This window comes from Phyllostomus discolor, chromosome 7, assembly GCF_004126475.2.
Source record: "Phyllostomus discolor isolate MPI-MPIP mPhyDis1 chromosome 7, mPhyDis1.pri.v3, whole genome shotgun sequence".
NCBI lineage: Eukaryota > Metazoa > Chordata > Mammalia > Chiroptera > Phyllostomidae > Phyllostomus > Phyllostomus discolor.
In genome coordinates this window covers 29319303-29335064 of record NC_040909.2, presented here as the reverse complement: position 1 = coordinate 29335064, position 15762 = coordinate 29319303, and the positions used below count along the sequence as shown (strand labels likewise).

Here is a 15762-nt window from a genome sequence, read left to right as displayed (position 1 = left end):
GTATTTTTCTTAAGGTCTCTCCAAGACCCAGCAGGACGTGGCCCATAAGCTGTCAGTTTCTTCTTTCTTGCATGTGGATGGCACTTACCATCAACTAATCAAGCACTCTTCCTTGTACATCTGTCTCCATGCAGTTGTCACCCATCAGTGGCTCTGGTAGATGAGGAAAGGCTTTATGAGCCAAACTTAGACCTGTTGAGTCCTTTTAACACTTCTGCATCAGTCTCCACCAAATAGTACGAAGCTGGATTTCTCTTTTTACGAAAGAGTCCTGTTTAATGAACTGCTTTGAGATGAGGCCCTAGACATTGCATTTGTGTTGGAAAGAAGAACACCATTCAGCTTTAGTCTTCAGGAGAAACAGAGAAAAAAAGAGCTATAACCAGTACATGTCTAATATGGTAGTCACTTGCCACAGGTGGCTATTTAAATTGAGATAAAATATAACTAAAATTTATTTCTTCAATTGTACTAGCCACAGTTCAAGGGTTCGATAGCCACTTGTGGCCAGTGGTCACGTACTGAACAGCATAGAGAGAACATTTCGCTTATCACTCACATTTATTTTGGCCCATGCTGAACTTGAGGTTGTGTTCTGTATCCTAAGAAGTATTACTTTTTGCATTTTGTCATTTATTCAACTCTTCTTCCCTCAAATGCTCCATCTTGTCTGCCAAGTAAGTGAAATCATGTCAGTGCTACGATGTCATTCAAAGTAGATGAAGGAAGTCTGAAATGAGAAGGTGTAGAAATAGAGCAAGACCCATAAGTAGATCATTTAGCATGCTCTCTCAGGGAAATTGGCTTCTGGTTTCATATGCTGTCTGTTGAACATAAAAATAATCATGCTCCTTTTCTTCTTTTAAGTGTAGCCACATGTATGAGACCAGAAGCACAAGCTCCATTTTGTGAGCCCTTAGTTTCCTGCTAAATGATATTAGTAGAAGAATCCAACCTATGATTGTATTAAAAAGGGAAAATAACTGATCAAAAGGAGATGGGGGATTTGATCTTTCTACTGGATAAATTTAGTTGCCTGAGTGGCATTATTTGCAACTCATTCAGAAACTGTTTCAGTGCCAAAATCATAAAAGCATCACCAAATTTGCTTTTTTCTCTTCTCATTCAGGAGCTGTTGTTGCCTTTGGTATGGTGGGAAAGGGAGTGGGTGTGACAGGGAGGAGACAGTCATTCATAAGATTTCTTTATTCAAGTATTACTTTTAAAACTTTCTATCACCCTTTATAATTATCTAGTGAAATGTATAATCCAGTTCTCCTAAAAATGGGTGACATTTGAGTGCTATAAAATTAATATGAATGAGATGCTATGGACGTAATTGGTTACTAGAAAAATCTCATCTTATGATTCACTGTTAGAGACAAAAATGTGAGCCCAGAACTTCCTAGAATATCAATATATCTGATTCCTTTTGTACATTTTCCCAAGAAAGCAGTTTTTCAGGAAATAGAATCTCTGCTGGATTTTTTTTTTCTTTTGGTCTCTTTTTTGTCTCAAATTAGAAAGCTCAGGAAATGGCTGAAGTAAAAATTTACTGCACTTGAGTGATTTGGCACAGTGTATTTCAGAAAAACATTCACATACACACATTGCCCGACTTGGAATTGTATCCATTTGAACCATGACCTTTTGTGGTTTACGGGGTTTATCCCGGGGTTCTGGGTGTTGTAGCTCCACCATCTGTACCTCATCAAGTGCTCAGTGCTTGAAATCATCAGAGTAGGCACACTGAGTTCCCAGACCCTCCAACTGATGAGGCTGCTGTTACCGAGTTCCAAATGTGCTGTGAGCTGCCTCTAGAGCAAGGAGGGGAAAGGCGAATGTTTAAAGGTTGCTGGAGCACAATCTCATGCTCAACTAGCATGCACTTACCTTGTCTTTGCGGTTTATTAAGATTGGAATGGGGTTGCAGTTTGCCTTTGCATGATCTAGAAAGAAAGTTCTTGTTAAGCAAATTAAGAATGTGAATGATTTTATAAGGTATGGTAAAAAATATGGGTTTTGGAGTTCATTGGACCCAGGGTCATTCCTGGTCCTCTTACTTACCAGCTATGACTTTGGGGCAAGTTATTCACCGTCGGTCTCATTTTTTATGTGTGTGAAATGGGGCTGACAATTCCTATCATAAGAGGCTGCCTCAAGGTTTGTTTTTAGTGTAGTTACTACTAGCAGTTAAGAAAGCAAGCTATTTTTTTAAGATTTTATTTTTATTTATTTCTAGAGAGAAGGGAAGGGAGGGAAAGAGGGGGCAGAACATCGGCATGTGAGAGAGACATTGCTTGGTTTTCTCTTGTGTGCTCCCAACTGGGGACCTGGCCTGCAACCCAGGCATGTGCCCTGACTGGAAGTTGAACTGGCGACCTTTCAGTTTGAAGGCTGGTGCTCATTCCACTGAGCCACACCTGCTGGGGCTGAAAGCAAGCTATTTTTAAAAGAAATTTATAGAGCATTATATGCTTAATGAGGACAAAAGATATAAATATTCATAGCTTTCCTTCCTTTCCCACTCTCTTGGGAAGAGTGGGTGTTTGTACTGCCCAACTGGGAGCTCGGGGTGGGTGGGGGAGGCTGAGCAGGGTAAGCAATGATTAAGGTTGTGAGAGGAAAGAAACCTAGTGGGTAGATGAATTTACAAAATAACGGACTCTCTATAAAAGAAAAAAAACACTTAAAAATGTAATATAAAAGTCTAGAGGACTGAGAGAGAAGGGTGCTGGAAGTTTTGTGGGGCAGACAGAGAGAGGGAAGGAGGGATAGCTGCAGTGTGACATTCAGGGGAGCCAGGTGGGTCAAGAAAATTTTGGGCGTGTTGTGCGGTGAAAGTCTCCAGTTGTCAGTTTTTTCAAAGTCTTCTTCAGTCCCTATCTCACAGGGAGGCAAGAATAGCACAGTGACTAAGGTCCTAAATTCTGGACCTGCAGTTCCTGGTTCAAATCCTGCTCTGCAATGCTGTAGCCGGGTAGCCATGTGCAGCTGTACCCTTCTCTAAGCTGAAGTTTGTCCCTGTGAAATGGGTGGCCTCACCAGGCCTTCCATAGGGTTACCTTGAGGATCAGCTGGAAGAGTCTCTGGAGGATCCGATGGCTTCATGTTCGGTGCTTGGCAGATACATAAGAAATTGATAATGTGAACTCAGTGGTGTCATTCTTTAGAGTACAATAGTAATTTCCATTTGTTGAGTGTTTACTGTGAACCAGGCAGTCTTCTGTGGACTCTATGAGGATTAATTAATTTAATTTTCAAGAAAACTCTGCAAGGAAAGAACTGTTATTATCCCCATTTCACACGTGATAAAACTGAGGCACAGATGATTCAAGCGACTTGCCCAAAGTCACATAACAAGAGAGTAGCAGAGCTTGGGTTAGCTTCAAATGCTGCGATGCTAGATCCTACTCTTATCTTCTGTGCCATCCTGCACCTCATATATGAGTGTCTGATCTTAAGATAAACTCTGGGGCCACTTGCCGTCTTTTATAGGTGCTTGTTTTATACCCAACAACCTGGCTACTCACACTGTGGTCCACAGGCCGCCCAGGAACAGAGTCTCAGGCCCACCCCAGACTCTTGAAATAGGAACTGCAGTTTAACAAGCTCCCCAGGTGATTCACCACCATGTTCAAGTCTGAGAAGCAGTGTTTCAGAGTGTGAACCTGCGGGTACATAGACTCCCTCATTCATGTCCCCATCCTTTAGAGTGTCTAGCGCTGTACTTGCCGCCCAGGAGGTTGACACTTGATCCAAAAGTAGATCAAGGCATGTTGAATATGAAATCAACTGACAACCAGGTGAATAACGGAGTGAATGGATGCTCAGTGCTGCCAACCTCCAGCACAGCACCAGGCATAAAACATATCCTGTACATATTTCTTGAGTCGAGGTGGAAATGTTCTGTGATAGAGACATCGCACATACCGGCCTTCCCTGGATGTGCTCCGACATTTAAAAAGGCCAAACAATGCCAAAGCAAGCAGAACAGTGATTATGCACTTATTCTTAACAGTTTCAAGACAAGCTCTGCTCAACTGGTTCCCCTGTGAACTCAAGCTGATTCTCTTCCCTCCTGAGCTCTCTATTGTCTTGGCGTTGTTTGCAACTCATTCAGAACCTAATTAAGTTTCAGGATCAGTTTGTCCTGTTAGGGAGTGTGGATATGCTGAAGTAGTTTTTTTGTTTTTCTTTTATAACTTAAATTATCTGAGTGAAAGGGCAATTATAATTTGCTTCTAAAATTGGCCAAAAGTCAGCTTTCATCAAAATAATTCTCAAAAGACATTAGTCTCTGTAAAACCAGGATATTTTGTGAAAGACAACAAATAGGATTTAAATAGGCCATGGAAAATGTATTGATAATCTGGCCATATTTTAATCCTGTTCTCTAACAGAGTGTGAAATTACTTGTTTACTTCACATATCTGGGGCTAGAGGTAGCTCATCACTCGTTGACAGAGCCGTATTTTATGATCACCTTTCGGCAGTGAGCTTCTGCCGGGCCAAGGCCAAACAATTTGACTTCACTGGCCTAAGTGCTACCTTCAAGGTCAGGACTGCTGTTACCTCTCAGTAGCCAGAGGAACTCACGAACTCCAATATATCTGGTCAGAGCCTTCATTTGTGCCTGGGCAGGGAGGTAAGCCAGGAGTCATAGTAAAAAGTTGGGAGTTTTATTTTCAGTATCCCCACATTTCTTTCCTGTACCATATTCCCCCAGAAGTGATGGTTGTCTTGGTTTCATCATCAGTCTACAATATTAATCAAGTAGTTGAACACTATTGGGGATGAAATAAAGTATAAGAAGGAGTCCCTGACCTAAAGGAGTTCATATGTATATGAATAGCCACGATGGTGAAATAGGCCTCTTGTGCAAACTCTGTCCAGATCCCCTTTGTCAAGTTAATCCATTCATCTTCTAATGGCCGTGTTAGCTGCTAATAGCTCACAGCTGCTCCTTTCTGGAGAATTGGCTGATTGCTCTCAGCCAGTGGAGAGAAGGGACCAAACCTAAGTGTTTCTGCTTCCCTAGCATGACTGGTGGACATGGGACTGTAAGAGCTGGAGCCCCTTCCTTCAGGTGGGACCACCTCATGGTACATTGCCTGCGCCAGAGCCTCCCTTGGAACCCTGCTTAAGCTAGATTCCTGCTTGGGATCACCTCCCAGCTTCCTTCACTTCCTTTCTAGCCTGTTCAATTAATTGAGTGCATCTGCATCTTCTTCTAGAATGCTCTATTTAAAACTTGCAGAAAGCTTTTACTAATAAGCCTGAAGGAGCCAAGGAGGACACAGTATTCCCAAAGTGCAGTGAGACCTGAGCCCTTGGAGATGGAGTTGCCTGGCAGGACCTGGGTCACGTAGGGACATGGTCACAGCTAATGACCGGGGTAGGGATTGGGAACAGATATGCTGCCCTCTTTCTCCTCTCCTCTCTCTTCTGGGTCTGCAGCCCTTTAGTCAAACCCAATTCAAGCTGCCATAACAAAATATCAGACCGAGTGGCTTACTTACAAACAATAAAAATTTATTGCTTACGGTTCTGGAGGCTGGAAGCTCTAGATCAGAGTGCAGCATGGTCAGGTGAAGGTCCTCTGCTGGGTCACAGATTTCTCATTGTGTTCTCTCTCAAAGGGCCTGGGGAGCTTGGCAGGTCTCTTATGTGAGCTCTAATCCCATTCATGAGGGTTCTCACCTTATGGCCTAATCACCTCCCAAGGGCTCTTCCTCCTAATACGGCCTTTAAGCTTTAGGATTTCAACATTTGCATTTTGAGGGGACACAAATATTCTGACCACAGCAACAAGAGACTAGCTAACAATGAGCTGGCACTTAATAGAGGGATTATCTTCATTTTATAGATGACAAGATTCCCCTGTAGAGGACTAGTGCCTTGTGAGGTTGAGGAAGCTGTTGCGGGTTTTCCTGGGGAATCTGCAGGGAAACAGAATTCCATAAGAAGGATATTGAATTTCACTCCTGAGAGAATCTTTCAATGTCCTTACAGGTCTAGTCTCCCTCAGAGAAGGAGGAAAGGATTGGCTGCCTCTGGGGGATCCCTGTAGCACCGAACCTCCTGATGCTAGGAGTTATTGACAGGTTATCATGTGGAGATGGGGTGGGGCCTGCAGTGCTTATTTGAAGCTGCTGTTGCCATGAGTCCAGGATCAGTGGCTCTGTGCTTTTTCTCCCACCCAGTCATCCTCCTGCTTTCCCCACTTTGATTCTGAATCCTGATGTGGCAAGTGGGAGCTGGAAAGGGAAAGGTGAGAATGGACTTGGGCACTGGGAGCAGGAAATCAGACTCTGAGCCTCTGTCTTGGAGCTGATGTGCTGAGGGCATCTTGAGAAGGTGGACCAGAGTTTAGGGAAGGGAAATTTGGGCTGTTTCTTCAGGTGGGGCCACATACCTCTCTGGGCCATCACATAGAAGAAAAAAGGAGAGCTGGATTTTTGGGAGCCTTAAAAACTTGGAAAGTGATTCAATTGATTAAGCAACAAGCCTGTAAAATTTCACACAAGCTCTGCCCTTAATATAGAACTGGATTACACTTTGCAGTCTATTGCACTAATTCATTAATTGTATTTCACAGACTAAAAATTTTACTATGCAGATGTATGCAAATCATATAGGAAAACAGTGTTCTTAGTTAAGTGCACCGACACCTGTTGAAGGGTTTTTTTTTTTGTTTCTGTTTTTTGTTTGCTTTTTATTTGTTTACTTCACTGGAGCTGTGCCACTGGGTAGGATGTGAGATAGTATAAACAGTCAATATTTGAAACTGTGTGTAGAACAAGTTGCTAAGTGGTGACTGAGAACCTTGATCCTTTGACAAATACTGTGGTGACTGGCATGTCTCTTTTCCTCCTTTTCTTGCCTAAAACAGAATGAAGAAGATGAGCAACATTTATGAGTCGGCTGCCAATACGCTGGGAATCTTTAACAGCCCCTGCCTGACCAAAGTGGAGCTGCGGGTGGCCTGCAAAGGCATTTCCGACCGGGATGCCCTTTCCAAACCAGACCCCTGCGTCATCCTCAAGATGCAGTCGCACGGGCAGTGGTTCGAGGTAGGCTTGTCCACGCCGATGGACAGAAGCGTGGCTGGAGGGTTGGGGCAGAAATATTTGACATTTTTCATCTTTCAGTGGTTAATTTTGATAGATGAAAAATGCTAGAAATAAATATGATCACCATTCTGTTTGCATCGTGAGGTTGTGATGTGGTTGTTTTAGTGTTGTGGATATGTTGACATTTACCCTTAGTTTGTGTGGTCACTGTGAACACCATGGCCTCGAGGAAGGGCAGGGAGGACTGCCTTTCAGGGATCACATTATGTCCACAATGTTTATTTTTTTGGAGAGAGAACTTAATATTAGCTACACTTCAGTGGGTACTTACCGAGTGTCAGACACAGTTCTAAGTGCTTCACATAAAAATAACTAAGTCCTCACAACAATACTATGAGGAAACAGAGACAGACTGGTTGAGGATTTGTCGAGGATCTTTTAGCCTATACGTGGACAATCTAATATCTGTACCCAGGTAGTGGAGCTCTGGAGCCCCGGGCTGTTCATTGTCGTTTTATCATAATGGTGGGCACCCGTGTAGCCTTGGGTGGCTTGTGTGGTAATATGGCGCGTTGAATTCTGCAGTTGGGTTTTGTTTATTCAAAAGTTGGAACAAATTGGATGAGCACTGGATTTTAAGTTTTCAGTTTTTTCTTTCTCGCTTCTAGGGACCTGGTCTAATTAAGCTGGGCTTTTGAAGATCAGGCCTGAAGTGAATGGGGCGACAGGGAGAAGCAGGGGGTGCAGCAGAGTAAGCAGCTCTTACTGCTCTAAGGGGGCCAGGTAGTTGGTGGAATTTGGATCTAGGTTGGAAGCCCTGCTGAGTCAAGAAAGAAGAGACGATTACCTGCTTTGGATCCCTGAGGACAAATTCTTTGAATGTTCAAGACTCCTACCTGTCTGCAAATGGTTGAAAGGTGCTCCACCAGGGGGCACGTCTTCCACTTCACAGTAGAAGAAGGCTGTAAGGTTCCAGGGGCAGCACGCTTGCTCGTCAGTACCTAAGTGGCCAAAGCCACTTCTCTGCGAGGGAGGTGTGATGGAGGCTGGGGAGCAGATGTGCCCAGGTGAGGAGGCACTGTGTGTGGGGGTCGGGTGACAGATGGGCAGATTTGGGATCTTAATTTAACTTCAGGCTTATCCAGGGCTTATATTCTCAACTAAAACAGCACTCACAGGTACCTTAATGTGTAATGTTTATTTTTTTCCTTCTAAATATCCTTATTGACTTTGGTAGTGGGTTTCATTTTTTTTAAATTAACAAAACTAAGTGGATTTTCTACATCAGAAAAAAGTCACTCTGAAAATTAGAGAAAAAAATCTCCTAATACCCTCTTTACATAATGCTGTGATTTTTTGTAAATATTTCTTTTCAGTCTTATCATGTGTGTAAAATTTTCTTTCCTGATTTTACTACTTAGTACCAAGGTTTTCTCATAGTGCTATAATACTCATAGTTATAATTTTTAAGGCTATATAATATCCCATCAAATAGATTTAGTGAATCATTTTTCTATTTTTTCACTTTGAAGTTGCTTCCAGAAATACCCTATTTTGAATAATGCTGCAATAAACATCTTTGTGTGGCGGGGGGGCCTCTGCCTGCAGGGCTCCCCCTGGCCGCCATGGATGAGAATAAGTCTACCGAGATATGATCTGCTTGGGGAGGAAAGGTGGCGATCTCTCAAAGAAGAAGAGCAAAGAGCCTTTTCCTCAATGGGCTTTTATTGGGTTTGTTTGCACAGGAATACAGGTAAAGCTCATTAATCATTGTCAGGCAGTAAGGATCAAATAATAGATAACATACAAAGAACTCTGAGGGCCTATTTTGAGTCAGGGTCAGATAGCTAAAGAGCCATAAAACTTTGAGGAACAAATTCACTTCTCACTTGGACCCTTATCATTTAATTGAGAGAATTCTAAACAAAGCAGGTTTCACAGGATTTTACATATTCTTTCTTAGGCCTGATCGCCAGGAGAGCCCACCATTTCCAGCACAGGGCCGCACCACCCTCTGTCATTGTTTCAGGCTTAAGTCAGGCAGGGGAAATAAGGCATCCAAGAGATTAGGAGATTTCTCTCAGACAGAATGAGGACTCAGGCCATGTCAAAGCCAAGGGGTGAGGGTCCATCACCCCCTTTCTCCATAGCCCCTCAAGTCCTTCCCTGAGGGCTTCCACATGATCGTGCCTGTCTTAGGTTGTTCCCACCCTTGGGGAATCTTACCAGTCATTGGCTAACTGATCAAGCATTGGGGGCCAGGCAGGGTGAAGAAAAAGGAGCAGAAGTGGTGCCCCTGCGAGGGAGATAAGCTTTATCTCTGTAGTGGCTTCTGGTCCAAAGGTTGCCCACTCAGCCTTTGCCATGGGGGTTATATCTTCTGAAACCAGGCAGGGCGGTTCCCAACATCTGTGCACAAGGCTTTATTTTCTTTTTTCTCAAGTTTATTGGGGTGACATTGGTTAATAAGGTTAATAGATTGGTTATATCAAGGTTAATATTGGTATGTAGGTTTCAGGTGTCCAGTTCTACAATATATCATTTGTATATTTATTGTGTCAAGTCTCCTGTCACCATTTACCCCCCCTTTACCCTGTCCTGCCTCCCACCCCCTTTACTCTTGCCTGTCTATGAGGTGGGGTTTTTTTTGTTTGTTTCTTTAATCCCTTCACCTTTTTTACCCAGCCCCCAGGCCCCTCCCCTCTGACAGCTCTTAGTCTGTTCTCTATCCATGAATCTACTTCTATTTTGTTTGTTAGTTTATTTTGATTATTAGATCGCACATGTAAGGGAAATCATATGGTACTTGTCTTTCTCTGACTGGTTTATTTCACTTAGCATAATACTCTCCAGGTCTATCCATGCTGTCTCAAAGGTAAGACTTTTTTTCTTTTTCATGGCTAAGTAGTATTCCATTGTGGCATCATACCATGGCTTTTTTATCCGCTCATTTACTGATGGGCACTTAGGTTGCTTCCATATCTTAGCAATTGTAAATAATGCTGCAATGAGCATAGGGGTGCATACTCTTTCAAATTAGTGTTTCAGGTTTCTTAGACACATTCCCAGGAGTGGAATACATCTGGTAAGGGGTTAATATCCAAAATTTATAAAGAACTTATAAAACTTGACATCAACCCCCCCCCAAACAATCCAATTTAATGATGGGCAAACGACCTGACTAGACACTTCTCCAAAGAGGACGTACAGATGGCCAACAGACATGTGAAAAGATGCTCAGTGTCACTAATCATCAGAGAAATGCAAATTAAAACCACAGTGAGATACCAACTCACACCTGTCAGAGGCTTTTCCCTTCTTTTGAGAGGAGCCCCTAGGAGAGATTCTGTCAAAGTGGAGCTAGTGAGACAAAGAATAGGACACTGGTGGGCCTTTTCCAAAGTGCTCTATTACAATGTCATTCAAAATGTGGACCACCCCCAGCTGCAGGTCCACACATGCTTTGTTACCAATGTGCAGTGAGATAAGAAACTTGTACTGCAATGTGTACTGATTCACTACTTCCTTCACCTAGAAAGTTTTCACTCTTTAAAAACACTCTCGTCAGCTGAAATCCCAGGGTGCTTAGTGATATGGCTGATTTTGATTCTGGTACTTTGAGAAGCTTTTCTGATAAATTTTTACATTCATTAGAATGTAAAAATTTTCATCACAAAATACCTTCAGGATACAGTCAAGAAAACAGAGCCCATGCCAGGTAGCAAATAGGATTTAATTCAGGCAACCAACTAGTAACCAAGGACTTAGAAACAAAGAGAAACTAAGAGGGACTGCGAGGGAACCCAGAGACTAACCATGGGAACCTGACTCTTTGCACAGGGTGAGTGGGAGTGTGTGGAAGCCAGCTTGCATAGGCTTGTGAGTATTGGGCCAGTAACTAGATATTGAGGAATTTCTCAAGCCTGAATGTGAGTCTCCACACCACAGACATAGGCAAACATTTCAAATCAGGGCTTCTTTTCCTACCCCTCCCCGCCCCACCACGGCTTCCAGAGCCAGTTGTTGAACATTTACCAGCACACCACTGGGTGACAGGGACAAAGGACAACTCAACAGCTGGGCCATCTAGCAGAAGCTGGATCCATGGATGGAGGGCCTCCCCAGCAGGAACCGGAAAGGTAGCGGAAATGCAGATAGTGCTGCAGACGCTGCCTGGGATGGAGGTGAGGGTACCCTGGTGTCCCCCTCTGTTGTTCTCTGGTCTCTTGTCAGTGTTTTCCATTAACCAAACCTTGATGGAAGCCAGTTGGCAAGGTTTGCAGGCATGGAGTGTGTGTGAGAGCAAAGAGGTAGATGATTAGCACACAAACCACCTGACAACTCACAGAAATGTGGAGAATCGTTCACCCCCTCTTGTCATTAGTATTAACACCTACTTTTCAGTACAAATTCAGCCAGTGGTCCTATGCTACACATGGGAAGCACCTGACAGTCTATTTAAACCGTGTAGCTACTACTACCAGCGTTTAGTGAAGGTTAGCAAACTCGGGCAGTGACATGGGACAAGACTTGCTGATGTGTGAGTTGTCCTGTACCTAGCCCGCAGAGTATGTCTGATATACCGAGCGAGTGCTCTGTACAGAATTACAGAGTTGAGAGAAAGCCTTGCGGAAGAGAATTCACTCTAGCTGTGTCAGTTCCTTGGGGATCTCAGTTAGGGGGAGTCTGGTAACCGACCAAGTGAAGAAAAAAATAGAGGCCAAGCTAATTTGCATAATGAAGAGATTGTTGGGGAGTGTTAGGGCAAAAATAAAAGTGAGCTTATCTTTTATAGAGAATTTTTAAAAGATTCTATTTATTTATTTTTAGACAGAGAGGAAGGGAGGGAGAAGAAGAGGGTGAGAAATATTGATCAGTTGCCTCTTGCGCGCCCTCAACTGGGGACCTGGCCTGCCACCCAGGCATGTGCCCTGACTGGGAATCGAACCAGTGATCTTTCGGTTTGCAGGCTGGTGCTCAATCCACTGAGCCATGCAGCCAGGGCTATAGAGAATTTTAAAGTTGGGAAAAAGTGGCTTTCTATAGATTGAACTGTCTCTGTGATGTTGGAAATGTTCTCTGACCTGTGCTGTCCAATGGGCAGTCACTGGCCACGTGTGAGCACTTGGAAGGTGGATTGTGTGACTGAGAAACTGACATTTTTAATTACTTAGTTTTAATTAATTTAAGAGTAAGTATCCATAGCTAGCACAGTTCTGGGGTACCTTTGGTGTGCTAGAGAATGCAGCTGGGTTGGGGAGAAGAGGAGAGGGAGTTTGTAAGTACGTAACTGTGGGTCGTTCATGTTACAGCCGAAGTGTTTGTCAGGGGAGCTGTAACTGAAGATTGACATTTCCTTTTCATTACTCTTGATTGCTGGCCTGTGCTTTTGGTAATGAAATTCCAGCAGGGAAAGGGCCCATTATGCCAGGTCCGCAGCTCAGGTTACTACAGCAGTAGTTAGTACTACCTCAGATGGTCTTCCCATATGGAGGGAAGCTGTTTGCTCTTTTAATTGGCTGTCACTTGTTAGCAATAAAAGAGAACATTTGATCTCTAAGATGGAGCATAAAAATGAAAGCCTAATTTTTAGACCCAAAAAGACCCACAATCTGACCTCCTATACTGTTAATAGTATTGAGTCAATGAGGATACATTTATGTCTTTAAAATATTGGAAATCAATTGATTCAAGATGCAGAGTGGATTGTTCCTTTTTATAGACCAGCAGCATTTGGGAGATGGATGCCTGAGGACTGAGAAGACAGAGAGGATGGCTTTGTTCTTTTTGCAGAATAGGGAGATAGGATGGCACTTTTATTGGGTGAAACTTTTAGTAAATCCTTAATGGCCATGATGGTAACTGTGAGAAAGAAGGAAAGAGAAAACCTGTTGCTTGGAAATATATTCCAGACAGAGTGTCGGACCTACCATTTAATTTCCATAATTTAGAATCATACCTAGTTTTTAAATTCCCCTTGCACCTACTCCAGGCCATATATTAGCAACAGTATATATGGTGCCGTTCAGTGTAATGCTAATTTAGAACACATTTCATCTTGCAGTGAAGAGTGGAAATAATTTTCTCCTGATTTCTGGTGAGCACTGATAGGTTCACCAGCTCCTGGAAGTAAACAAGATGTCCAAGTGGGACAAATTAGCACTTCTCAGGGATTCAAAAGGCAAGGGCCCCTGTGCACCAAACACTTTCATTCGGTTTCCTGGAGCACATGCTCTATTTCCTGGGCACGTGGAATGTTCCCCAGGAAGCAGAGAGGATGCCGTGGCCCTTGGCAGAGTACTTGTCCTCATTAGGAAAAGCCACATTATTTCCCACACTACTAGAATGTTGCTCCAAACACCTTTCATTCCATTTTTCCATTTCATTTTAGTGCACAGTTATTAAGCCTCTCCATGGGAAGCTCTAAGTAATTCTGAGGACTAATTACCCTTGGATCAATTCTGTATGAAAACATGTTATGATGAACCTGGTGCTCTGGTGGATTGTTGGTAATAATAATAATTGTTAGTGATAATTATTGTGGTTATAGTTTAACACATCAATTATCAGTGGACTCTAATGCAAGATTGGTTATAATAATAATAATAATGAATCCACATAGCCCTTTATATTTACAAAGCCCATCTACTGACATTGCTTTACTTACTTCTCATGAAAACCCCATGAAGAGTAGCCAGGCATTGAAATTAACCCCAGTATGTATTGAGTATCATGAGAAAGACAGGTTGTATCCTCGACGGCCTTGGAGAGTCCAGAAGAACTCCCCCTATTTTAGAGACGGGGGGGATAAGAGCTCGGATGGTCATGTGACCTTGAGAAACAGTTCAAAACAAGGCCCTGACTTAAATCCTTCCCGTCCTTAAATGTGTACCGGGCGGACCATCTCACGAGGGCCTCGGTGACCTTTATTTGGAGGGGGCCTAAAACCGCTGCTCTTAGACCCCTCCGTTAGTTTCCGTCTTTCCGCCGCACGCTTCACCTACCCAGCTGTGTGTAGTTGTCATATGACCGAGCGTCCTGGCTAACAGCACAAAAGGGGAAATGTGGGTCCATGGGGGTAGGGTGGCCCGCTCCCACAGACGTGGGCAGAGAGCTGTTTTAGCAATTCCTTCTTCCCTAGAAGGCTCATAGGAGAGTTCCATGGAGCAGTCTCTTTCATGCGGGGGGCAGTAGTGAGCCATCGCCCTCCTGTGTATCAAGCTGGAAAGAGGAAGCCCAAAATAGAAGTTTCACCCCTACCTCAGATATTCAGTTTTCCATTGCTCCAAAGTGCTAGGATTTTATGAAAGTGGGTCAGGCAATATGAACATTTAGGTGACAACAAAATAAAGTTGCTAACTATATGTGTTGATATCAGCTGCATGTTAGCCATTTTATGTGTATGTTTTCTAATCCTCGTAACTATGCTGCTATGTAGGCTTTACTAATCAGGTAAGGAAACTGAGGCTGGGCAAAATTAACAAATCACCCAAGGTCATGCAACTAGTAAATACAAAATTTACTGGAACCTGGTTGACTCCAAATCCTATCTTCTGTTCGCTTTCCCAGAGGTTGCTGACTTGAACCTGAGGCCTCTGTCCAGTCTCCAGGCTATTTCGGTTGGCTTTGCACAGTGTTCAACAAGTTTTGTACTTGTGGACAAAACTTAAAGATCAGAAAATTGTCATAAAACTCTGTGTTTCTGGTCTAACATTTGAGTTACCAGGAAACCTGGCAACATGAGTCCTTTAATTTTTGTGCAATGATGAGCTGGAGATAGTTAGCTGCTCACACCCAGAGCCTGGGTGTGTCCCCAGGTTTCCCGCTGGGGAGCCAACCGGCTTCATTCGCCTCCCTTGCCCTGCTAGAAAGGCCCCTGGAGGTGTCTGAGCGTGGAGTACACTCCTGTACCCCCCTGAACGGGGTCTCTGAAGCATGGTGAACCCATCAATGGTGGACACAGACAAGAGCTGAAAAATGAAAGTTATGTCAATTAAAGCATTCTCTCTGGATATCACAAACAAGCTCCTTTCTCAAAAGATTTTCTCTTCTCACGTCACTGACTTGCAGCGTTTTGGTGGCTAACACCTAGCATGACAGATGATCAAAAAAAACAACAGTTTTCTTTACTTGTTCACAAAGTTTCCACTGTGGTTTCACATCAAACTCCCATTTGGGAAAACTTTGATGTTCCTTTCTGCCTCCCCCTTAACACATCCTTAATAAGAATAATTTCTTTTCTTAAGAAACAAACAAAAGAATGTTGATTTTGCTGACATTAGAAACCTTACCTTGAGCACTGAACAGAGAAGCAAAATGGCATGAAATATTAGAACCAGAAAATATTTTCTCCCGGCTGTCTGAGGTCACATCCCTGTGACCAGAGACTGAGGTTGCACGATGCTCACTCTGTGGGGGGTGCACTTGGATGACGGGATAGAAGATGACTAGGTTGCAGAATGGGTGACTAAGCGGCTTTCTTATCGCTGAAATCTCAGCATTGCCAATGTCATGAGATCCAAGAGCAGAACAGCACAAAATGAGACACTTGGGGCTGCAGGTGAGGAAATGACAATTTCAGCTGAAATCTTGTCTTGACTGTTAATTCTCTTGTGTGCCCTGAAGATGATTTATCAGCAGGAAGAATAATGTCTGGCCTCCTGTGGAGAGGAGAGCACCATGGCGT

At 43.4% G+C, this 15762-nt stretch overlaps 1 protein-coding gene across 3 annotated transcripts in view; it reads left to right on the top strand.

Annotated features, from left to right (window-relative positions):
• The window catches only part of CPNE4 (copine 4), a 419459-nt gene that overhangs the window by 93755 nt on the left and 309942 nt on the right, over nt 1-15762 (top strand). For all 3 annotated transcript variants that reach the window (XM_028518762.2, XM_028518761.2, XM_036030654.1), the window contains one exon: nt 6896-7076. In XM_028518762.2, the coding sequence (XP_028374563.1) occupies nt 6897-7076 (180 nt within the window). In that variant the 5' untranslated portion in view covers nt 6896. The remainder of the gene's footprint in view (nt 1-6895; nt 7077-15762) is intronic.